Below are 23,453 nucleotides of genomic sequence, written 5' to 3'. Positions count from 1 at the left end.
AGACCACTGGTGCAGCTTGAGAGCTGCTGGAATGCTCCAGCACAGCCTGTGAGTGCATAACAATCACCCCCAAATGACAGGCAGACAGGGGGACGGCAAGGGGGAGACACTGCACGGACACCAGTGTGCCAGTGTTCATGGCACTGCTCCAGGCAAATGCTCAGGGATTCAGGCACTGCGGGAGAAACGGGCTGCTGTGGGTGCAGCAGCACACCTGTGGGTGTACATGCTCACACTGTGCCAGGCTGTCCCAGGGCCATGAACAGCATGTCTGTGGTCACACCACGTCCATGGTCACACCGTGTCTGAGCTCACACTGTGACTCTGCTCACATCACGCTAAACTCTGTTCCCAGCCCCGCTTTCCCTACTCAGTTCCCGGCTCCCCAGCAAGGCAAAGAGGAAGGAGCCCCTCCACAGGCAACAGATTCTGTTGGGGCTTGACGTCCTCCACTGCAGCACACCCACGCACCCTATACCCCCCCCCACACCCCTGGCCACATGGGACACCACCCGAGCCATTTAAGCATTGTCTGTGCTGTGGGGTGAACCTGGACCACAAGGCTGGGGGAGGCACCTCATCCTACAGGAGCCTGGGAAAAACAGGCTGGGTATAAAATTAGCAGGAGCTTTTATTGCTGGGATTTTATTTTTAAATGCAATGGAAAATACATCACTGGAGGGAAAATCCAAGAGGTCTGGGCCAGCCTGTGGGATAACGGTGTACCTCTATCCCATGGTGAATGTCCCGCTTGCTGCCAGGTGGGATGGAGGGTGGGAGCTGGCTGCAGGGTGCAGCTGGTGCAACGTGAGGGCTGATCCTGGCCCCTGGGGCACACCCAGGGTGGTGTGTGAGGAGCAGTGGGGGCAGCAGGGGTGGATGAGCCCTGTCTGCAGGCATCGTGGTGGCCATAGGGTCCCTGAGAAACTGAAGTGGGACGGCACCTTCCTCTCTGAGCAGGATGGGACCCTCCAGCCAGACAAGATACAACTGGGGGTCTGGAAACTCAGGACTGTCCTGGAGAGGCCAGAGAGTGATGGAGCCACCAGCTCTTCCAACGCATGAATGAGGTGAAGGCGGCAGCCAGACTCAACCCGACTTGAAGCAGGCAGTTGGAGAATTGTCTCCTGCTGGGGTGGCAGGAGCTCCTTGGTGAGGGATGGTGCTGATGCTGGAAGTTTACCTGCACCCAAAGAGAGTTTTTTTGACAAATCCAAAGAGGATGTATCTACTGAAGGGTGTAAATACAGAGAAATCAGGAAATCACCTCTGGCTCAGGAAATCCCCTGAGCTGAAAACAACCAGAGACTGGGAGAGGGCTCAAGTATGCTTGTTGTCATCTTCTTCAGCCCTGGACACTGCTGGGTGTCAGGAAGGGACAGTGAGGACAACACAGCTGTGTTACTGCTGCCCTCTCCCAGCCTTATTCGCTCAGAGAGGTGTGTGCCAGCCATGGTCTAATCAAGTGCCTGGTTACCCAGTGAGCTCCTCACCACAAGTTGCCTGGTAACTTCCAGGGGACCCCAGTTATTCCAGACACTGGAAATGTGGCTCCTTGCACAGACACAGATGCTTCTGAAGCCACAGGACCTGGTGTCCGTCCTTCCCACTCAGAGCTGTCCTTCTGCCCCACAGGCGCAACAGTCCTGGTGGGGTGATGAGAGGAGCCTGAGTTGCATCTGCAGCCTGGGACAGGGCTCAAGGTCTCCATGTTGGACCCATGTACCTCTGGCTGGCACTGGCTGGGATGCAGCAGCCACTTGGCAGCTCTGATTGGCCCCAGTTTGTGGAAGTCCTGCTGCAGCTGGGCACCCACGTGATCGCAGGAGAACTGAAAATACCCATCCCGTGGCTCACTTTTTAAGAAAGGCACATGTGGGATGTTGGAAAGGGAAACTGAATCATTTAGCAAGGCACACGCCTTCCTATACAATGAGGTGGAGACAGGATGCCGTGGCAGCCAGGCAGGCTTCTGGCAGCAGTTTGGCTCTCAAACCAGCCCTCAGAGGCTGTGCAGGCTCCTACCATGGGAAGGTGGAAGTGTGGGCTCCTCCACAGGCTGCAGGTGGATGTCTCCTCCACCATGGACCTCTGCGGGCTGCAGAGGGACAGCCTGCCTCACCATGATCTTCACCACAGGCTGCAGGGGAATCTGGTCCCGTGATTGGAGCACCTCCTCCCCCTCCTTTTTTGCTGACCTTGGTGTCTGCAGGGTTGTTTCTCTCACATGTTCTCACTTCTCTCTCCCATCTGCTGCACGGCATTTTTTTACACTTTCTTAAATATGTTATCGCAGACAAACCACCATCTTTGCTGATCACCTCTGCTGTGGGCAGTGGTGGGTCTGTCTTGAGCTGCCTGGAGCTAGCTGGATCCAACATGGGGATGGCTCCTGTTGCCTCCTCACAGAAGCCACCCCTGCAGCCTCCTGCTACCAAAATGCTGCCAGTGCAAACAGAACACAGTCCCAAGGACACAACAGCCCTCTGGCAGGAGGGGGACCGGGCTGGAGCAGAGGAAGGACATGCTGGGAACGGGATGCAGTCTTTCATCCACACCAGCCTCTGCCCAGCTCCCGTCTGGTTGACACAGGATCATTTCTGCCTTGACAGCAGCTTACCACACACCTAGACTGACTTCAGCTCTCCTGAGGACTCACCAGCCTGGGCAGCTCCTCCAACACCCAGCACAGGTAATGTTTCAGGAGCTGGACATCACCGGCTGCTCCTTGGAAAGGAGACAAGCAGCTGCTGGCTGCAGAGCATACCTCTGGTAAGCTGGCTGCACCCCTGGTTTCTGCCAAATTTCACACTCATGCAAAAAGTTATTAGTCTGCACTGAGGGTTTAACATCAGCCCTTCCCAGGGACTTCATGCTGAAAAAATCTTTCCAGCAAAGGAAGATTTTTCCCTGTGGCAGGTCAGCGGCTCCCTGCAGCTCCCATCAGCAGCAAGTGAAGCGATGATTGCTCTTCCTCCCCACAAAAGAGCAAAAACCAGCTGAAGCTGGAAAAATTGCACTCTGTAGTTTCATCCAACTCACCTGCTGAAACCTGAGAGCAGGCGTGAACCTGAAGGTGGGATGAGCATCTTTCCCACGCCCTTCCCAACCACAACCCCATCCCTGCGAGTGCAGAGGAGCACCTGGAGGTCACACAGCCAGCTTCCCACAAATGAACCTGGGTGGGTTTTTCCTTTCCTTTTGTCCCAGTTACAAAGCACAAACATATCTTAAAAGGGCAGGGTGGTGGCTTTGAGTGAAGCATTAGCAGCCCTGAAGGCCTCAGAGATCATTCCAGGGCACAGCTATTCTCCATCTCCTTTCTCCAGACTTCATCACCTCTGCAACCTGCTTCAGCCTCAGGGACTATGTTTAACTGGTGATACTCCAGGCATGGGTCCTGCTTGCACTTCTGTCCTGCAGCACATAACACCCTTTGTGGGACCATGTTTCTTCAAAATATTTTGCACACGTTAGTGAAGTAGGGAGGCTGGACTCTGAGGCTGAAACTCTGCCGCCAGCTGGGATGCTCCCAGAGCTGAGCGAGATGCTGCACCATGGAAGTGGGGCAAGGGACATGAAGCAGCCCCTGACCTGCTTCATGCTGAAGCAACTCTTTTTTCATTTTTCAGAGGTTTGCACTGAGCCAGCTGACCTTTCTGAAGTGGCCTGAAGAAGACCCACAGAGATGTCTTTGTTTTGGGGTAGAAGCAGGTAACCTGCAGCACTGGGGTGCATTTGAGGGTGTCCACCTCCAGCTGGAGAGACCCCTGTGCATCCTCAGGAGCATCCAGCTGCTCATAAATTGTACTGTTTTGTAGCATATGGAGGAAGAGGAAATGAATGAAGCTCTCAAGGGCTTTTTGAGAGATTCATAGCACATGATTTTATTAAATTGCAGCTGGTGGCATCCCACGATGAGATCAGAAGCTCCAGTTCTCCCTGAAAGACAAATAAAAGTCCAGCCTTGCAGTTATGTTCAAAAACTGAAAAGCTTAACAGTGAAAATCTCTGCAGCTCACAAACTTTCTTTTTTTAAAATTTCAGGATTTGGGGTTGTCTGACTCCCATTTTTGAGTTTTGAGTCATTTGAGAAAAAACCCTAAAGAGAGAAGGGGGAGCCACGGGTGCACCAGGAATTCAGCAGGAGGGTTCATACGAAAAGCCCCAGAGTGGGCAATGGTGGTGAAGCAGAAGGGTTAAATATGAAAAAAACCTTAATAAATTGGTTAAAGCTGATTAATTCCCTGGCCTGGGTATGGATCAGTTCAACAGCCTGATCTCAGCACAGTCGCTCTACAAAGCTCATTCCTGCTCCCCAGGCAGCCCTGGGGAGTGCTGGTTTTGCTGGAAGATGATGAGCCTGGGTGCTGGAAAGCTGCTGCTGGGAGGCAGATGCAGAGGGAGTGTCTCTGGAAAAGCAAACTCCCAGCAGTGTTTGCCCAAACTGGGAGCCATCAGCAGCTGGGAGAGATCTATCTGGTGCTCACATGTCAGTGGGTTTGTGTTGGGATCCTGCAGGGCCTGGGCAGTGGGGACAGGCAGAGCTGCTGACGGGAAGCAGCCCAGGATGGCTGCCAAGGGCTGGAAGCGAAATGGGAGAGGATGGTCTCACTTGGCTGAGCCTGGGCCAAACAGTCGCAGCACCCACTCTCCTGCCCTTGTGCTGCAGCCGGTCTCTTTGCTGCCATCCCTGCAAACAGGTCCTTGCAGCCACCCAGGCACATCCCAGGCTGCTCTGGGCACCTCGTGCTGCCCTCCCTGCCCCGGTGGTGAGAAGTGAAGTCTGTCCTGTGTGTGCCATCACTGCAAGTGTCAGCATGTGTCCTGTCTGTGCCATCATCTGCCTGTGCCACTGTCTGCTCTGTGTGTGCCACCATCTGCCATGCCTGTGCCATCACGCTGGCATTGCTCTGCTGGGCACATAGTGTCCCGCCACCAGGAGCAGTGACAGCTTGAGGCAGAAATACCAGCAGTCCATGACCTCCCCTGTGCCCCTCTTCAGAGGGGGTCTGTGCTCCTCCCTTCGCCACCAAGGACTCAGAGCCCTGGGAACACGTGAGGAATCACTTGCCAAGGTCACTTGGAGCTGAGGCCTGGTGCCGCCAGGCTTTTGGGGTTTTTGGCTAAATCAGCAGTGTGACAGCAGGAAGTCCTTGTCTTGGAACAAAGGATGGTCTCCCCGTCTCAGGACCAGCATGGGTGGCTTCTGCCCTCTAGCAGTCGGCTAGCTGGGGCTGCACCCTGGAAGCCCACCGGGCAGGGAAGGATCTGGCTGCCCATGCAGCAGTTTGGTGGGGAAAGGATGAGAAAATGCTGTTTGGACTAAGGCTGGGAAGAGAAAGTGTGTCACACTCAGCCGGAGCAAGCCCTGGTGCGCCGGCAGGAGAAATAGCTCTCCAGGGATTTCTTGTTGCATTTTGGGATGCGTAAAGAACTGGAAACATGCCCTCTGGCTGAGGGGTGATCCTCAGGGCTGTGCGCCTTTACACAGACAGTAACCAGCTATCAAAAGGAAACTCCACTATTAGGGGGGAGAAACAACACTACTTATACACTTAAATTTAGAGATTGCTAAGCCAGGCGGCCAGGCTGACAAAGCGCTGCCCCAGACTGGGGGCACCCACAGGTGTGGGGCTCTGAGATACTATGCTGGGGCTGCTTTTACAGCTCCAGCTGGAAAATGGTGGGAAAAGGGACTGGCAGAGCTGGGACTTCAGATGTGATGCCTCTCTGGTGCAGAGCTTTCCCCAGAAGGACTGTGGCACAGGGAGGGAATGGGAAGCTGTGGGACAGCTCTACTGGCCATCCCCAACCTTTTTGGGAGGCCACCAGGGAGCCCCAGCCTGCATTGGGAATCTAGTTTTTATTAATGTCCTGCCAAAGAAGAAGAAAGACCCCTCTTTTCCCTCAGACTGCGTTCCCAGTGTGAGGTCTGAGACCAAACAAACATAGTGTGATGCCAAAGATTTGAAGGAACAGTCGCCCTGCGACAGGACAGCTTCTCTGGCTGCCGCACTGCACAACAGCGTCGAGGGACATGATTACACCTCTGCAAGTGGGAACCCTCCATGGGATGCTGGTCCTCAAAACCAATTGCAAACATCAGAGGGAAGCAAAATGATCTTGCTCAGTGCAAAATGGAATTGGGCTGAACTGACACCTTCCCACATCCCCTCCCAGAGCTCAGGAAAGGGGTGCTGGAGCAGTGTCACCTCACTGGGCTGAGGCACGTTGCCAGATAGCTGCAGGATGGCAATGGAAAGGTGGCTTATGCCCTAACAGGGACGCTCCTACCTCCTGAACTGGCTGCTGTGGCACAGCAGGAGGGCGGTGGATACGCAGAGACTTCCTGGTGCTCAAGTCCTCCTAAAATGTTAGTTTTGCCCCAACAGCTCCAGGGACTCAAGGGAACCTCAGAGCAGAGAGTTTCTCCATGCAATAGCAATGGTGAAAGAGAAAATTCACTGCACAGGAGAGCTAACGGAGAGATGCTGACACAAACCACATACCTCCAGGTTACTTGAACTCTCCTTGCGGAACAATGCAGTAGCCAAGAATGGGGAAGCAGGTTCTGTTTGGACCTTCAGGGGGAAAAGTCCCTCATGTGACTGAGTTAAATGTAGATAACTGGGGAATAAGAGACTGCTTCAGGTCAGAAAGTGGCATGACATTTTGGGGGAAAGTGGAATGCAGTGCTTGCACACACACCCCTAGGTGGAGGAGGCATGGCCACAGGCACCCCCATGCTCTCCCCGCTCGTCTCCTGACGCCTGTCCTGCTGCCTGCTGCTGCCCACAGGGAGACGTCTGCAGCAGCCCCATGGTCTTCTTCACCTCCAGACCTTGGGAAGCTAAGCAGCAGCCCTGTCGGAGAGTCCCACACAGCTGCCTCTAACAGTCCCCTGCTTGTTCAGAGCCCCTCTGATGCGCTGGTGGGGGCTCAGAGGGGGTACCCGGGTGTTCTGACATCCTGCAGGGGACCCCATCCTTGCTGCACCTCTGGATAAGGACACAGTGGTGGTCATGGGCCGCCTGGCACACGGGGCTGCTTCAGGGAGCCTCCTGCCCTGAGAGCCGGTGCAAGGGCTCAGCCTCTGCATCACCCGGCTGCTCACCGGTGCTGGCTGTGAGCTCATGGTGGTGAGCCAAGGTCATTCAAAATGTGGTTTCTTGCTTGTGATTGAAGGCCTTGGGTAGTATTGGCCAGTTTTAAGAAAAGTGGCAAACATTTGCCTGCTTTATTCCAAGCAGAGCATAATTTCCCCCTCCGTCCTGCCAGCTCTGTCCCCACCCCACCACTGTCCCCTCCCTCACGCTGAGGATGGAGATGAGCCCTGTGGGCAAGGCTGCCCATGTGGGTCTGTACATGGTGCTCCCTGCTTTCATGTGGTGTGCTTCCCTCCTGCCCACACACCCAGTCCCACAGGTTTAGGGAAAGATGAGCCTGCAGCGTCTTCGCGGAGCCAGTGGGATGTGACCGTGGCCTCGGGGCTCTGCATGCCAGCACACCTCTGACCTGGGGCCACAGTTTCAGGGAAGTCCCGTGTCCCACCCTGGGATCCGCAGCCTTGTACCACGAGCTTGGAGAAACAGCTCGTCAGGCACCACGCCACAGGCGCATGAGCAGAGCTGACAGCACAGGATGCCTGCCAGCCCACGGTGGCTCCTTGCTGCAATGCCTGCCCTGTGGCTGGACGCCTCCCTGCCATCTGCCTCGTCACAAGAGTGTTCCTGGCAAGGCAGCTGTGAGAAACCGGTGGGGCTTTTCAGGAGAAGCTGCCTGTTTCCTGGCTGCTTCTGTGCTGGGGCAACAGGGAGCAGATCCCTGCCCATGGGAGCCCCCCTGGGCTGGCATCACAGAGACGCTGCCCTGAGAAACAGGAGAAAGAAAAGGTTTTAGGAAGTAAGGCAAGAATGGGGACTTGTGCTTGGGTTTGATCTTTCTTCCAGGCAAGCATCCTTGCCAGCAGCACAATTAAAGCCTTGGATACACTAGGGTCCTTCCAATCCTTCAGTGCCTGTAGGAGGAAAAGCTCTGGGCTTGCAGCCGAGACTTGAGTGCATCAGGGAGCTCCCACCAGCGGAGTGTAGAGGCAAAGCCCCTGGCTCAGCAGGAGCTGCCCTTAGTCACGCTTTGGTTTGTTGCACCCCCTTATTTTTGTACTCTACCGATGGAAACACTAGTTGGCTTTGCAGCCTCATTGCCCACAGACTCAAAAAAAACACCAAAACCCACCACCCAAAAAAATGCCTTGTGCGCGTGTGTTGTAGGCTTGCTCAGTGCTGGGACCGGTGTGGGCACCTCCAGCATTCTAAACAGGCACTCGATCCCCAGCCAGCCCTGGCCCGGCTCGCACCATGTCAGTGACACTGTGCAGGTGACGCGGGTGAGTGCACCCCAGGCAAAAGCATCATTCCAGCTCTGGCTGCACACACCTCTGCTGGGCTGAGGGGTGCATCTCCCCAGCAGGACAGGTTGCTGGGAGGGTGTCCAGTACTCTGAGCAATTTTGGGACATCTCCATGCAAGGCAGAGAGACACTGGGGAGAGAGTCAGCATCAGCAGTTTGGGAAGCCCAGACATCCAAGTCCTTTGGTTGGTACAGGACTCAGCCTGCCTGGAGATCCCTGGGGAAGGGACGGCTCTGGGCTTGCAGGGCGGCTGGCCTGTGCTGGCCTGCAACCTCCAGAAAATACACCTGATTTCTCAGCTAAGTCCCCAGGGTTGAGCCAGTCCAGGTCCTGACTCCAGTGAGAGCTGCAGAGCTCAGCCAGGCTGCATGTGGCCCTGGGGACTGGGAGCAGGTTGAACTCCTTCCACCTGGCTGTCGGTCCAGTGCTGCTCTCAGGCAGGAGTGAGGTTGGGATTAGGACTGGGATTGGGGTTATGGTTGGGATTGAGAGCAGGGCTGGGGGATTCTCCCTCCCATGGATGACAACATGTGGCCCTGTGAGCAGTCTCAGCCCAGCCTGTGCCTCCTGTAAATGGGGCACAATGAGAAATGGCTGCTCATGGGAGCCTCCCCTTGCTGGGGCCATGGCAGAAGTATTTCTCTGGCTATACATGAGTCCATGTGGCTGTCACTCCCCTTGCGTGGCTGGGAGCATTCCCAGCCCAGCACGTCCCCATTCTTGGTGCCCAGCTCTTGGAGGTTGAGTCTCCTGGGAGAGCAACGATCAGCCAGGGCTGGGCACAGGCTCCCCCAGACCTTGGCATCATGGGGCTGGGCAGAGGGTGGCAAATGTGACCCCATGCAGAGAAGGAGGAACAGCCCCTCTTGCAGTGGGAAGGGCTGCAAATCCCCTGCTCTGTGCCACGTACAGGCAACCTAGGAACAGGCTTGCCAAGTATGTGCAAGACCAAGGTATGGAAGACACATCTGCACTCAGATCCCAGGAAGGTCCCACCACACCAAGTAACCACCTACCAGAAAGGGACTTGCTCCAAAACCCTAAAAGCAAAATGAGGAGCAAAGGACCACCCCTACCCCCACAGGGCTCTTGCAGCCCTGCCTCTGCTCACTACTATTCCTTTTCAGTCTCTGAAGGCCTCTTCTCACTGCTTGTCCAGACTAAAAGAGAACCAGGAGGCTTGACAGCTATTAAGAAAGTTATTAAGTGCAATCCAGAGAAGATCTTTCTGCTTCTGTGTTAATCCCTGGTGCGGTGCATCTGTGAGGGTTGCAGATGTATGCCTCAGAAAACTGGATGGGTGAGGAGGATGGCAAGAAGAGTCAGGAATAGGCAGGCATTTCGCTGTGGAGACTTGAGAAGAGCCTTAAACTCAGCAGTGATGCAGGAAGGCAGCAGAAACGATGCTATGCTAATCCTCAGAGGCAAGACTGTGGTCTCCTGTCATATTAGCAGCAGCAGAAAAGAAGAAACATTTTTTTCCCCACAAATCAGTATACTAATGTCTTAGAGTTGATTGACACAGGTTTTCCAGAGGTTGAATGCTTAATGAATTGAAGTGAGGAGGTAGTAGACACACCTGCAAACACTCACAGGGTGAACACAGCAATCCTGCAGAGAAGCCCTGCACTGTGATGATGCACACTGGCCAGGCAAGAGTCACTGTCTGTGCCCCTATATAACCATTTTCTTCCTCAGACTCTGCTGCTGGTCACTGCTCCAGGGGACAAAACTGGAGCTCGTCCCTGGCTGTCACCTCCAGCCACAGAGCCTCTGCGATGCAGTGGCATGTGCCGGACCACAAGCTCTTGACACAGGCTGGGCCCCTCTAGCACCTCTGCACTGAGAAACCACAGCAATAGGCAAGAAGCTCTGAGAAACCCCAGTGCTGCTGCAATGCCTGTTACGTGCACAGTGGCTGTGAGCGGCAGAAAAAGTGGTTTGTGTCAAAAAAAAATTAAGAAGTGAGGCGAGACGCGAGGAGCTGAAGTGTAATGGTCCAGCCTGCAACACAGTCAGACTGGAAGCTGCGTCCTCCTTCAGCCTCCTCTCCTTGGTGATATCTCCTTGTTTATTATTCACTCTTTTATCCCACTATGAAGCAAGCTCAGAATGTCCTTCTCAGAGCCAGGGGCCCAACCTTCCTTAGCTCACTGCTCCATGTGGAAACGCATTACATTATTCACTTGTGACTGTATTAAAAAAAAATCTCAACATACATCTGGGCTCCTCAGACTGTCACAAAATCCTTGTAATGATTAAAAGCAGTAATATATTAATAGCTGTTGATCACCGTAGGTGAGACACTTTCTCAGAGCTCTTCCGACGCTCAGGGTGTTCTCACCTCCAGCCGAACCCAAGTCTGAGCTGAGCTCTGGGGCGGGGGCAATGCCTTACGGGGGCAGGATGGGGCTGAGTCCTGCATCAAAGACAGTGCCTGGTGAGGGGTGATGTGACTGATCTCAGGGACAGAGGATATGCCCGGTGAGGCAGGACAGGCTGGGGCTGATCCCGGAGGTAACAGTGATGCCCAGGGCCGGGATGGGGCCCAGTCCCTGGGTCAAGGACCGTCCCCGGGGGGTGAGGGTGGGGGGGGTGTGGCCGGGCAGATGGGGCTGATCCTGGGGCAGGGGCGATGCCCGGGATGGCGGCGATGCCCGGGGCGGGGGCGCAGGACGGACCCGCAACCCGGGGCCGGCCCCCCGCAGCCCGGCGGAGACCGGTGTCCCGCCCGGGTGGGCCGGGGCGGCCGTGACTCAGCCGGGAGAGGCGGGCGAGGAGGAGGAGGAGGAGGCAAGGGAGGAGGAGCAGCAAGAGCCGCCGCAGCCGCCGCGGAGCCGCTCACCTGCCCCGCTCCGGCCCCGCCATGGCCCGCCGGGTCGCTGCCGTCCTCCTGCTCCTCGCCCTCGGCTGCCTCCTGGGCATCCTCCTACTCTGCCTCGGCTCGGGGGACACGCGGGGCCCGCCGGGCTTCAAGGTGAGCGGGGCCGGCACCAGGGGCTCCGGGCACGGAGGGGATGGGGACAGCACCACCGAGGGGGACCTGGGCTGCCGGGGGCTGGGGGAGCCGCAGTGGGCACCCCGATCTGCGGGATGCCCGGTGCGGTGGAGGCTCCGGTATCCAGAGGATCCCCAGCGTCAAGGGAGTCCACTGGGGCTGGGGGTACCCGAGCTGCGGGGTGGGGGTCGCAGGGAGCAGCCCCCGCTGGGCTGCACAGGGACGGGAAGGTCCCCACCAGCAGGCCAGCAGCAAGACCCCCGCCTGCCAGGCACTGGCACCTCAGACCTGATCTTTGGGAGAGGAATCTTTTGGAGACACTAAAAAATAGTGGTGGCGTGTTTGGATGCAGCCCCCCAGGCCAGAGCAGCTGTGTCAGCATCTGCTCCCACGGTTCTGTCTGGGGATGGGGCAGCATGCACACCCCAGCATCACCCAGCATTCATGGCTCCAGCTATATGGCCTGAGCCAGCGCTGCTGGGTGAGAAATGCACTTCCCTGTGAAAACGAGCTGCTTTTTTTTTCTTTTGCATTGTAAATTCAGATGCTGAAAGACGTTTCCAACCAATTTCTAGTTGGCCAAGTCCTCCAGTTGACTCTTTTCAAGCCCAAGTCTTTTGTTTTAAAAAAGTCTTTTTTTTTTTTTTTCAGTGACAGACCAAGCTATTCTGTGGGGAGCAGGCTCTTGTCCTGGAAAATGATTCATCCAAAACCCCCTTTTTCTCATCCCAAGCAATTTGCTTGAAAACTTTCTGAGCCAGCCTGAATGTCAGATGTGCTGCCTTCTCTCTGGGTTTGTCAAATGTAATGAAGATGATGATACTCTCTGCTGTTAGTATAACTAGCAATGATTAACTCTTTCCCTGTGACACCTTTTTTTGCCACCCATTTCTAAGGGCTGGGGCCATATTGAGCAGTGCCCGTAGCTGGTTTCAAAACAGATTTTGTTTCTTTGGACACGGGGAATTAGATGGATCAGTGCCAAGAGCCCTGTGTGCAGCATTTGGGTTAGCCTAAGAAGCCTTTTCTCCTCTTGGTTCCAAGCTGGAGTTTTGCTTTTACACCAGATGCATTCCCAGATATTTAATTTTTGAGCTTTTTTGTGCTTTTTCTCTCCCTGGATGGTAGCACCTTCCAGTCTACAGGCAGCAATGTGGTTTGGGACTCAGCATCCCTGAACACTCACATGTGTCTTGGTCCTGCTCCATCTGAGGCTGCGCAACCTGGCCCGGGGCCTTGGGGTCTCGCACTGTCCCTGGCTGTGCCAAGTGTATGTGAGGTCCAGCACGGTGCATGCCGTGAGGTGCTGCCCACCAGGGCTCACACCAGTGTCATGGCAGTGCCCGTTCTGATGGGGCTGGAGCCAGGTGGGCACCGGGGGGTTTGTCTTTACCCAAAGCTCAGAGCTGTTTTGGGGATGCAAAGCTTTGTCTTAGTCTAACTCAGCCCAAAATGTGCAGACATGATTTAGAGGAGTTTGGTCCTGCTGTGGGGCACCCTGGGCACGTCCCAGGCCAGACATGGTCCTTGCTGGCTCAGACCACGTTAGCAGCAGCTGATGGGTGATAAGCACTGTACCCTGCCTAGCTAAGGCTCCACGTCTTCCCTTTCCAGCTCCTTTGCTTGGAATATAGCCCTAAAAATGTCTCCAATTAGTTATCCTGCTGCTGGGGCAACTGATCCTGAGAGCATGGTGTTCCCCTTCCCTCACAGGTCTGCAGTGGGGCTTACACCACCACAGCCTGACTGCTTGGAGCTGTTGCCTTCTTTTGACAATTTTTCTTTTCCTTCTTTTGGCAAATATCTTCATCACAACAAGGCCATCACAACGCCTGCAAGGCTCTTCCCCTGCCAGCTGTCCTGGGAGAGCTGTGGCTCCCACAGTGGGAAGGAAACCCGTCATAACCCACTGCAGACCTTGAGCCCTCACGGGTCTCACCACACTCAAGGGAGGTGGGATGTTGTGGGGCTGGGCTGAACCCCTGCTTCACCGTGGGGCCACCTGGACACCCTGTGGGGTTGGGGGCTGGAGGTGCGGGCACAGCCTTGTGGCATGCTGCTGGGCTACAGAGAGTTGGGCAGTTCTCAGTGTCCCCCTCTGCCTCCTCCCCTGGGGCATGGGATATTTCTGGGCAGAGCCCTACTCAGGTCTTTGCTGCCACGTGGCCTTTGGGGACATCCCCGCCCTCTTTGTCACCTCTGCAAGGGCTTCAGGACTGAGCAGCCCTGGCTTGGGCTGGGCTGAGTGATGCTGCTGTGGGGCAGAGCCTGCAGGGCCACAGGTGACCCAGGAGGCAACAGGGCTGCAGCTGGCATGGGGACAATCCTAGTGTGGGGCTGTGCCATGTCCCCTAGCCCTGTGGCATCACCAGGGTCTGGGCAGGGGGACCTGTTAGAAAAATCCCTCATCCCTGTGCCACCAGGAGATGCTGTCCCATGGGCTGGGGCCAGGGCCATGAACATATGTGTGAGGCCCCACCAAGCCCTGGGGTGCCTACAGGCAAATGTGCTGGGGCCGATGAGAGGGATGACAGGAGCCAGGCGCCAGCACAGGACAATGCCAGCGCATCCCTGTGTCCCTCCAGCCCTTGTTTCCAGCCCACTTGCTGGCAGGCACAGGACACCTCAGCTAGAAGAGCTGAGGGCGGTGCTTATGCTGCAAATCACTAGTAAGATGGGTTTTTCAGCCAGGTTTCTCCCTCCAGGGGCTTCCTGTCTGCAGGGCCCCTGAAGAAAACCTGCCTGTGACCCCCACATGGCTGCAAGCCTACAATTCATCCACAGCTTGAGCCTGCAGAGTAGCTTGCTCTGCACTGGGTGATGCAGTGGCTCCAATGCCCAGGCACAGGGGCTAGGACAGGGACAGGGGCTGGCACCATCACAGCCCCGCTGTGAGTCACACACACACACACACCCCCCCCGATTTCCATGCAGCTGCTGGAGGGGTGTGTGTACCCCCAGGTCTGGAGGAGGGGACAGGACCTCTCCTTCATCCCTGGGGACCCTCTTGGCCATGCAGGACTGCCTTGGGCCCTTCATGTGCACACACATCTGCAAGTGGCTTCCACCCCTGCTCACTGCGACCAGTGGTGCCAGGGAGGATGGCTCCTCTGCTGGGACAGGCTGGGGTGCAAAACCCTGTACCCCCCAGGAGGGGGCAGAGGGGGCTGACACAAGGCCATGGCGACTCCTCTCATGCCGGGGCAGCCAGGTGCGAGCTGTGGCATCGGCAGTTGGCTGGGTGCCGGGCACTCCCTGCGGCTGGCAGCACCCACCTCGCTGCAGCAGTTCATGTTGCTGCATGTCGTTCCATCAGCCAGGCCCAAGCACTGCTGGGGCCAGGCCACCGCTGGTCGGGGCGGGGGTCCCACAGACCATTCCTCACCCATGAGTTCTGGGGCTGCTGCCCATCTTTGCCACCCCGCACCTGGGAGCGATGGGCTCTGCCTGCCTGGACACTGGGATGTGAGAGGAGAGACCCCCCCACCCCAACTCGCAGGCCTTGGCAGCGAAGGGCACCAAGACATGTCTGCTGGGACAGCTGGTTCTGCAACCTGCCCTGGTGGTGTCCCTGTCACCCCAAACATGACATCTCCCCACAGGGCTTGCCCTGGGTACAGGGCTCACTGCCACCTCTTGCTGCTGGCCGCCCTGTGCGGGCAGCAGAGCCACAACTGCAGGGCCTTTGCACCTCTCCACCCGCTCCCTCCCCGTACCTTGCTGCCAGCCAGACTCTCACTTGCTGTCACTTGTTGCCAGCTCGCCCTCCTACTGCTTCCACTGCCTGAGTTTATGTATCTGATTTAAACTCCCAAATACTATGTGAGAAAGGGAAAAAATGGGATCTTAAGAGTCTATCACCCCTCCCTATGCAGGGAGGAGAGGCTGCTAATTCGGGGGAAGAGGGGAAGGTGCTCCCCACCACCTAACACAGGCAAAGGAGGAAGGCAGCCTCCCTCGGCACACGCAGAGGAACACTGCTCTCTCCACGAACTGCTCGGGTCAGACAGACGGGCTTCTCGCAGGAGGAGCTAAGCTTCCCCATGCTCTGCTCCTACTGAGAGCACCCACAGCTTAGCTTCCTGTGCAGTGAGAACAGACAAGCCCTAAGCCTCTCAAAGCTCCTGCACACGCACATCCACAGGAGTGCCCACACGGACGCACACTCGCATGCATGCCCATGCACACCCACCTAAATGCACATATGCATAGAGACACACGCACCCATATTCTCACAAACATGTCGGCACACCTATGTGCATGAACATCCCACCGTGCACCTCCAACCTAAATCTGCACGTGTGTGCATATGTCCATGCACACACACGCATGCCTGCAGGCACGCACACCACATGCACACATACATGCATGCACATCCATGCACATGTATACCTATGTGTGGGCACCCACATGCATGTGCAATTCCCCCCTTCATGTACAACCCCACGCATGCACTGCCATGCCAGCTCTCTGTGGGGCTGCAAGCAGGGCCCAGCTGCGCCAGCCCCAGCGAAGGCAGGAGAAAATCCCCTGAACCAGGTTTCCCCCACCACAGGCATATGGGGCTTCCCTTGCCCACCCTGGATCCAGCCGTGTGTCCAAGCTCACATGGCCACGCCCGTTCCTGCCGCAGGGTCAGCCTGGCACCCCCAGCACCGCTCCCGCCGGGCTGTCCCCATCCCTGGTGTCTGGCACCCGGTGTCCCCAGAGCTGCAGGTCATCCTCGTTGCCTCCTGCTCCAGCGTTTCTTAGCCCCTGCCACCCCACAGGTATCCCTGTCTCCAGCCTTGTCCCCCTCCACGGGCTGCAGCCCCCACATGTCATCCTGCGCCTGGAAACTGCTCCTGGGGTCCCAGCTGTGCTCAGCCCTGGGTTTGGGGGTGACTTGTCCATGCTTTCCCTTTGGGTCCCAGGGCAGGCAGGCGAAGCAGAGGGTGCTATGATGAGGAAGGACCGGGGGAACAGTCAGTGCTAGGGTGTGCATGGCCCACAGAACACTGGGCAGAGGAGAAGGCTGAGTGAGAGCCCTCCCAAGGCTGCCGAGGGCACCAACCCCAACCATCCAGCCCAGAAATGGCCCAAACTGGGGGTCCTGCTCCCCAGCTTTGTGCTTTGGAGCAGTAGCTGGGGCAGGGGGAGGCTGTCAAAGCCCCCCCTCTCCTCTCAGCAGCATTTAGCATCTCTGGGAGCTGCTCTGTGACAGCAGTGCTATGGCACACCGGCCTCAGTCTGCCTGCAGATGGGGATTCTCCACTGGCTTGTAGCTTTTGGCCCAGAGCATGTGGGAAGCCATTGACAGTTAACAGGTGCCAGGGGAGGCTTGGGCGGGGATCACCCATTAGAAATGGTTCCCTTGGGGAGCAGGGGGTACCACTGGTGTGGGGCCATGTGTTCACATGGGAATAGGGGTTGCCGCTAAGCTGGGACCCCAGGCATCGCTGCGGGTGCCCTGACACTTTAGTTCTGCTGCCTGAGCTGGCCAAAACCCAACCCTGCAGCCACCCAGGACAAGGGGACAAGGATGGGACGAGGGGCATGCACCAGGCAGGGCTGGGGTGGGTCCTGGGTGTTGGGCAGGGAGAGGAGCTGCCTGCCTCAGCCCTGGGGCTGCACTCGGGTCAGGGCAGGGCAGGCAACAAACAGAGCCTTTATACAAGCCAGGTTTAAGCCTTAAGTGGTTTCATCCCATAGATGCTCAGCTGCTTTCCCACCCCCCCAGGCTCACAGCCTCCTCTCTGTCAGTGAAGCAGCTCTAGTGGGGCCACAGGCGGGGCCAGCACAGGCGGCCCTAAGCCCACGGGTGGTGGAAGATGAGGCAGAGGGTTCTGCCCGGAGGGGGTGAAGGCAGCATGGGGTAGCCCCCTCCCTGGGAGCTGGGTAACCTTGTTTGGCGGGAGGAAGTGGGGTTATTTATAGCCGGAGAATGGCCGAGCCATACAAGGGCAGGAGGGATAAGGTGCCTGGCTGCCCTTCTTTGGTGAGCTGCATCCCCAAGGGGCTGCTCCCAGGTGTCCCCCCCTGCACGGGCCCCAGGGACTTGCGGGCACAGCTCAGCACAGATGCCCACTGGCCAGGAGTGGTGCTGTGGGAAGATGGGAGCAAGTAGCAGAGGAAGAGGCTCCCAGTCTGTGCTCAAGGAGGCAAGGGGTTCCCAACGCCCAAAAAGCCAGAGTCCCCATACAGTGCTCAGTGGTGTCCTGAGACAGCCGCTGTCCCTGGCTGGGGAGAGCACCCACTCCCAGCCACGTCCTGGGCACGGCGCCGTTCAGGCAGGTGTGGGCAAGACCATGCCCGTGCTGAGCTGAGCAGTGCTCACCTCTGCCAGACGACGCTCCTGAAGCTGCTGGGCCGGGCACTGCCAGCACAGGACTGGCCATGCACAGCGGGTCGTTCAGCACCAGTGCCTTCCCTCGGGATGGCCTGGGGCAGCCGGGGGGTCCCCTGCCTCCGGCCTGACCCGCTGCCTCCCCCCACAGTATGGCATCGTGCTGGACGCCGGGTCCTCCCACACAGCCATGTTCATCTACAAGTGGCCTGCAGACAAGGAGAACGACACCGGGGTGGTCAGCGAGCACAGCATGTGCGACGTGGAGGGTAAGGGCTGTCTCAGTCACCGGGGGACGGTGGGTGGTGGCAGGGTCTGTCACATCCCCTGTGGGCAGGGCACCTTGACAGTGCAAATGCCCTGTAGTCACCAGTACAATGAGGTGTTACAAGGGGTTCAGCTCTGTTCCTAAATGTTCCCCATCTCCCCCCTCCAAGGCTTGCCACCATGCATGCCTGTGGTTTATCTTTTCCTGGCATCCACTGAACCACCAGGAAACAATTCAGCTCCCTGCCCAGCGAGGAGCGACAGACAGTTTTCTACTCTCTTTTTAAGCAACCTTTCCCTAGCTGTCAGTCAGTGGGGGATGTGGCGTGGGCAAGGAGATGTGGCTGGACCCTGGATGGCTCCATGCCCACAGAAACCTGCAGCACCTGCCTTCTGAACAGCCTGGGAGAAGCAAAGCTGCCCACCAAGCATCTTCCCACCACCTGCAGGGACCAATGCTCTTTCCTCTCACAGGTCCTGGCATCTCCAGCTACAGCTCCAACCCTCTGGCTGCTGGGACAAGCTTGGTGCACTGCCTGAACCAAGCGCTGAGAGACGTGCCCAAGGAGAAGCACACGGGTACCCCACTCTACCTGGGCGCCACAGCTGGCATGCGCCTGCTCAAGTGAGTGCTTGCTCTGGCCAGCTGCCTGGCCTCAAACCCTGCCTGGAGGGCCCTGCCATGCCACCCTGCCGTCTCACCATGGCAGGGGTAGAGATGGTAAAGGATAGTTGCAATGTGTCCCCTTTGCCAGGTGAAGCTCTTAACCCTCCCAGCTGCCCAGCTCTGTGTCCCTTGCAGAGGTTCTGCCTTTCAGAGCAGGAGATGCTCTGCAGGGCACAGCCAGCACATCCCTGGCTGAAAAGGGGCTGGCGTGGGGCCAGCCCCAGGATAACCCACCCAGTCTTTTTGGCTAGCCAGGAGGAAAGTCCCCCTGCACCCACTGCCAGCCTGATGGGATGCAGTGAGAATAATTACCTCTCTGAAAACCACACAGAAGAAGGAGTCATGCCCCCCTCATCAGCCACAGAGCATGGCTCATGAGAAGGGAGTGCACCTGCCTCCCTCTCCAGAAGTGACAAGGGGAATTAGCTGGGTCTTTTTGAGGGACATCCCTACAGGTACCCAGGTGAAGACACACCTTCCTCCTACCCCATGTGCCATGGCAGGAGGGCTGTGCAGGCAGTGGGGCCTCTGCTCATGGTACTCCAGCTCAGCCCTGCCACTCTGCCCTCTTGCCTGGCCCGCAGCATTGCGAACCTGCAGGCTTCGGATGCCGTCCTCAGCGCTGTGGTGGCCACGCTGAAGTCGTACCCCTTCGATTTCCGGGGGGCAAAGATCCTGTCGGGGGAAGAGGAAGGGGTCTTTGGCTGGGTCACTGCAAACTACCTCCTGGAGAACTTCATCAAGGTGGGCAGGGGAGCGCGGTGCCCTTCAGGGACAGCTGTGGTGGCCAGGCCGTCCTGCAGCTCATTGCATCTTTATGTCCGCTCTTGTTTTCCTTGCTCAGCGCGGGTGGCTCGGGGAATGGATCCAGCCCCAGAAGATGACCCTAGGGGCGATGGACTTTGGTGGTGCTTCCACACAGATCACCTTTGAAACCAGGTACACCATCGAAGACCCCAGAAACGAGGTGAAGCTGCAGTTGTACGGCCAGGTGTACAAAGTGTACACCCACAGCTTCCTCTGCTACGGAAGGGACCAGGTCCTCAAGAGGCTACTCTCAAAGCTTCTCCAGGTACCAGCATGTGCTTGACAAGGATGCTGGCTCTTATCACTTCACAGCTGCCCTGTCACCCTGGTGTTTATACAGGAGTGTCCCCAACCCTATCTCTAGGACAGCCCTGCAGGGCCGGCCGTGCACCTTTCCCAGCCAGCTCTTTGCACCCAACCGTCTCCGATGGTCCCAGGGCTTCCTCCTGCCCACTCAATAATGTATTGCACCCCTTGGCCAGAGCCAAGATGTCCCGAGTCATCTCAAGCTGCTTGTGGCAACTGCCAGCTCTGTGTCCTGCTGCCCAAGCCACTCTGCATCTCGCTGGCAGGGAAATGGAGGCAAGCAGGCAGCAGTGCTGGGGCTACAGCACAGCTCACATGTCTTGTGTCACTTCTCTGGCAGGCTGAGAGCTACCAAGCAACCATCCCTCATCCCTGCTGGCCCACAGGCTACCACAAGAGCCTGTTGCTGAGCAGCATCTATGACAGCCCCTGCACGGAGAAGGAGAGGCCCAGCCTTGCCCTCAACACCACCATTACTGTGGTTGGCACCGGGAATGGGAGCCTCTGTTCCCTGCATGTCAGCAAGCTCTTTGACTTCACCACCTGCTCCTTCTCCCGCTGCTCCTTCAATGGCATTTTCCAGCCAGAGGTTTCAGGAAACTTCATCGTAAGTCCTGGCATGGAGCAGGGTGGTGGCCTGGCTGCTGCGTGGGCAGGTGTTCCTGGACACCCCGCATCATGCAGCAGCAAAGCCAGATCCCTGTCTCTCCAAGGGTGGTCACTTGTGCCCACCATGCTAGTCTGAGTGGCTGTTTGTGGCAAGAGGGTTTGCTCCCAGCCTACCCCACAGCCACCTCCTTTTCTCCATCAGGCCTTCTCTGCCTTCTTCTACACAGTCGACTTCATCCAGACAGTGATGGGGAGACCCGTGCACTTCTCCAGCGACCTGAAGGATGCTGCCAAGTCCATCTGTGCCACCAGCTGGAGCGAGGTGGGTTCCTCAGGCATGGCAGTGAGGAGGGGGCTGCTTCATGTGGGGCATCACCCGGGCTCTAAGAGCAGCCCTTGGAGGGGGATGGGTGTCCTGGCACCCATGGAGCAGGGGGAGGGGGGGTGACAGCTCCCACAAGGGACCAGGAGAGGCTCAGGTGGGTATGAGCAGTGCCTTGGCCAGCCAGATGCAACCACCCAGAGCTTCAGGCCATAGAAGAAAAGCCTGGACACTGTTGGTTTGACCCCTTTTCTCTGTCCCTCCATGCATTCCACCCAGCTGCTCCAGAAAGCTCCCAAGCTGGAGAAAAGGCTGGCTGATTACTGCACTGTCAGCACATTCATTTATTTGCTCACCACCAAAGGCTACAACTTCAACAATGATTCCTTCCCCAACATCACCTTCCAGAAAAAGGTGGGTAACACCAGAGCACATACCTATCCCATGATATCTGTTTGAATGAGCCCAAAAAGCCCTGCAGGAGAGATGATCCCACACCAGGAAAGAGCCAAGCAATGTGAGGGAAGATCTTGAGGAACAGGGGCAGGATGGGACTCCCAGTATTTGGGTGGATCTTCTGGGAGATGGAAAAAAAATGTGCTGAGCTGACTGCCATCATGGAGTCAGACCCTCCAGTCTTTCCTTGGCCCTCAAGACACCAGCCTTCTCAAACAACTCTTTGCTCAGGCTTGTTGGGAAGTTAGCTCAGGGCAGGATCCCACCTTTGCCAAGTGCCCTCACCTGCATGAGCCATGGGATGGGCAGCGATATCAGGACTGGCCTGAGTGGATGAGATCATGCTCCCATCAGATGAGGCCAGCTCAGCACAGAAGGGTCACTGCTTCGTCCTTGGGCTGGCTGGACCCATGGGCGAGTGAGGGCTCAGGGTGCTGTTGACTCCCTCACACCCTTCTCCTCCATTGGGCTGAAATTCAGGTGGTCCCTAGAAGGTCTCTTGAGGCCTGTGGAGCTGGGTAGGCTGAGGTGGTGACCATGCCATGCTCTTTCCACAGGCAGGAGAAACCTCCATCGGCTGGGCCCTGGGCTACATGCTGAACCTCACCAACATGATCCCGGCAGAGAAGCCCTCTTCCCACAAAAGCATGCTGTACAACTACTGGGTCATCCTCATCCTGCTCTTTGTGGTCGCCACCCTGACGTCTCTGGTGACTGCTGTCTGCCTGCTCCGGCGCAGCAAGTCCAGTGCAATCTAACGGCAGGGGCAGGGTGGGCCTTGTCTGCAGGACCCAGCACCTTCCTTCCTGCTGGAGTCTCCATGGCCTGAAGACTTGGGATGCAGCAAGCGCTCAGAGATGTCCTCCTCCAATATCTGATGCTGCCTGTCCTAGAAGGAAAACTGTCCCTTTTTGCCCTCCCCTTGCTTTCAAGCTGCAGAAACAGGGAGACAGAAGAGGACTGCTGGCCCTGCAGGAGAATGGCTTAAGGGTTTCCCAGTGTGACTCAGGGATGGACCCTGGATCAGGCTTGGGATTTGGACATTCAGACCTGCAACCAGACCTGGGCTGGACTGGACCAGTAAGTCCAGACAAAAGCAGGATTTATACTCATGTGCATGGGGTGGGTGGGGAGCATTACTTATGCTAGTCCTTATAGCTGACCTCTCTAGCCTGTCCCTGGAGCATCAGCCCTGCCTCAAAGGGACCCCACACTGTCTTTCTGGCTGATGCACGAAGCTCCCTGACCTTCCTGAGGGCCACATCTTGGCCTGGACTTCCACCAGCCTCAGCACAGGGGCTCTGTGTAGGGGCTTAGCAAAAACCAGATGGGGGGGGGGGGCAGGCAGCTTCCCAAGTCCCACTTCAGCAATGAGATGCAGTGCTTTCCCCATTCCTGGGGTTCCAAAGCCAGACTTGCCTTTGCCACAGCCAGAGCCTCCTCTGTCCCCCCAGCAATGGCACAAAAAGCCCCCATGGCTCCCTGGTGTGTGGCCATGCCAGCGCAGAGGTGGTTGTCTCACTGCGGGAGTGGGGCTTTGTGCTGTTTTGGGGCTCGAGCCCTGCATCACCCCATGCTAGGCAGCTGGGAGGACATGCCTTCATTTCCAGTTGAGTAAGAACAGGGACATGCAAACATGCAGAAGGTTTGGTTTTGTTTGGGTGTTTGTTTTTTATAACCAGAAATACATCTTTGTAACCACTCCTATGGCTCCGTGGCTCCTGTAAGCAACAGTCTGAAAAAGCCTGGCTGTCCCGCATAGGTAGAGCCACTTATGGGGTCTACTCGGACACAGCCACAGGTCAGGCTCTGCCTGAAGGTCTCGATCCCTTGCCCCCTGCCTAGTGCTGAGACACCATCACGGCTTCATATGCTCTACCAATCTGGAGAACCCCCCCAAGATGGACTGAGGTGGGCCTGAAACCTCAATCCAGACTCAGGCCCACCTAGAGGTGGAAGTTGCAATCAGCTGTGGTTGCAAAGCTGAGGTTTGCCAAGTGCTAGAGGTCCAGTCATCCCAAAGGTGTGAGCAGGCAGCGCTCAAGCTGACTCTGCCCCATGCATTCACCGCTGCACTCGCAGCCACAGCCTCCAACGCAAGGGAAACACGTAGGGAGCCTCTGCTCCCAGGGGGCTGGGTCTGTTACCCAAGCAGGGCAGGAGATCAGCCCGCAGGGCTGGCAATTTGAGTCAGCTCAGCCACCACAGCATGCATCCAGCCGCCGGGCAGCTGCACAGGGCCAGTCCCAACTCATCAAGGCCACCCCGCTGTGTTCCTCCACA

The 23,453-nt window shown here is 57.1% G+C and overlaps 1 protein-coding gene across 1 annotated transcript; it reads left to right on the top strand.

The window, feature by feature from the left end:
• The first annotated feature begins 11,208 nt into the window (after positions 1-11,208).
• Positions 11,209-22,873, top strand: ENTPD2 (ectonucleoside triphosphate diphosphohydrolase 2). Its single transcript, XM_064468472.1, has 9 exons — positions 11,209-11,390; positions 17,888-18,005; positions 18,478-18,628; positions 19,255-19,414; positions 19,515-19,742; positions 20,124-20,390; positions 20,595-20,714; positions 20,994-21,128; positions 21,728-22,873. The coding sequence occupies exons 1-9, from the start codon at positions 11,280-11,282 to the stop codon at positions 21,926-21,928; spliced, it is 1,491 nt and encodes a 496-aa protein (XP_064324542.1). The 5' UTR covers positions 11,209-11,279; the 3' UTR covers positions 21,929-22,873.
• Positions 22,874-23,453: the final 580 nt, after the last annotated feature.

The sequence above is a fragment of the Phalacrocorax carbo genome, chromosome 18, assembly GCF_963921805.1.
Source record: "Phalacrocorax carbo chromosome 18, bPhaCar2.1, whole genome shotgun sequence".
Taxonomy (NCBI): domain Eukaryota; kingdom Metazoa; phylum Chordata; class Aves; order Suliformes; family Phalacrocoracidae; genus Phalacrocorax; species Phalacrocorax carbo.
Note: the sequence above shows the minus strand (reverse complement) of the source record. Positions and strands in the feature narration are given on the sequence as shown.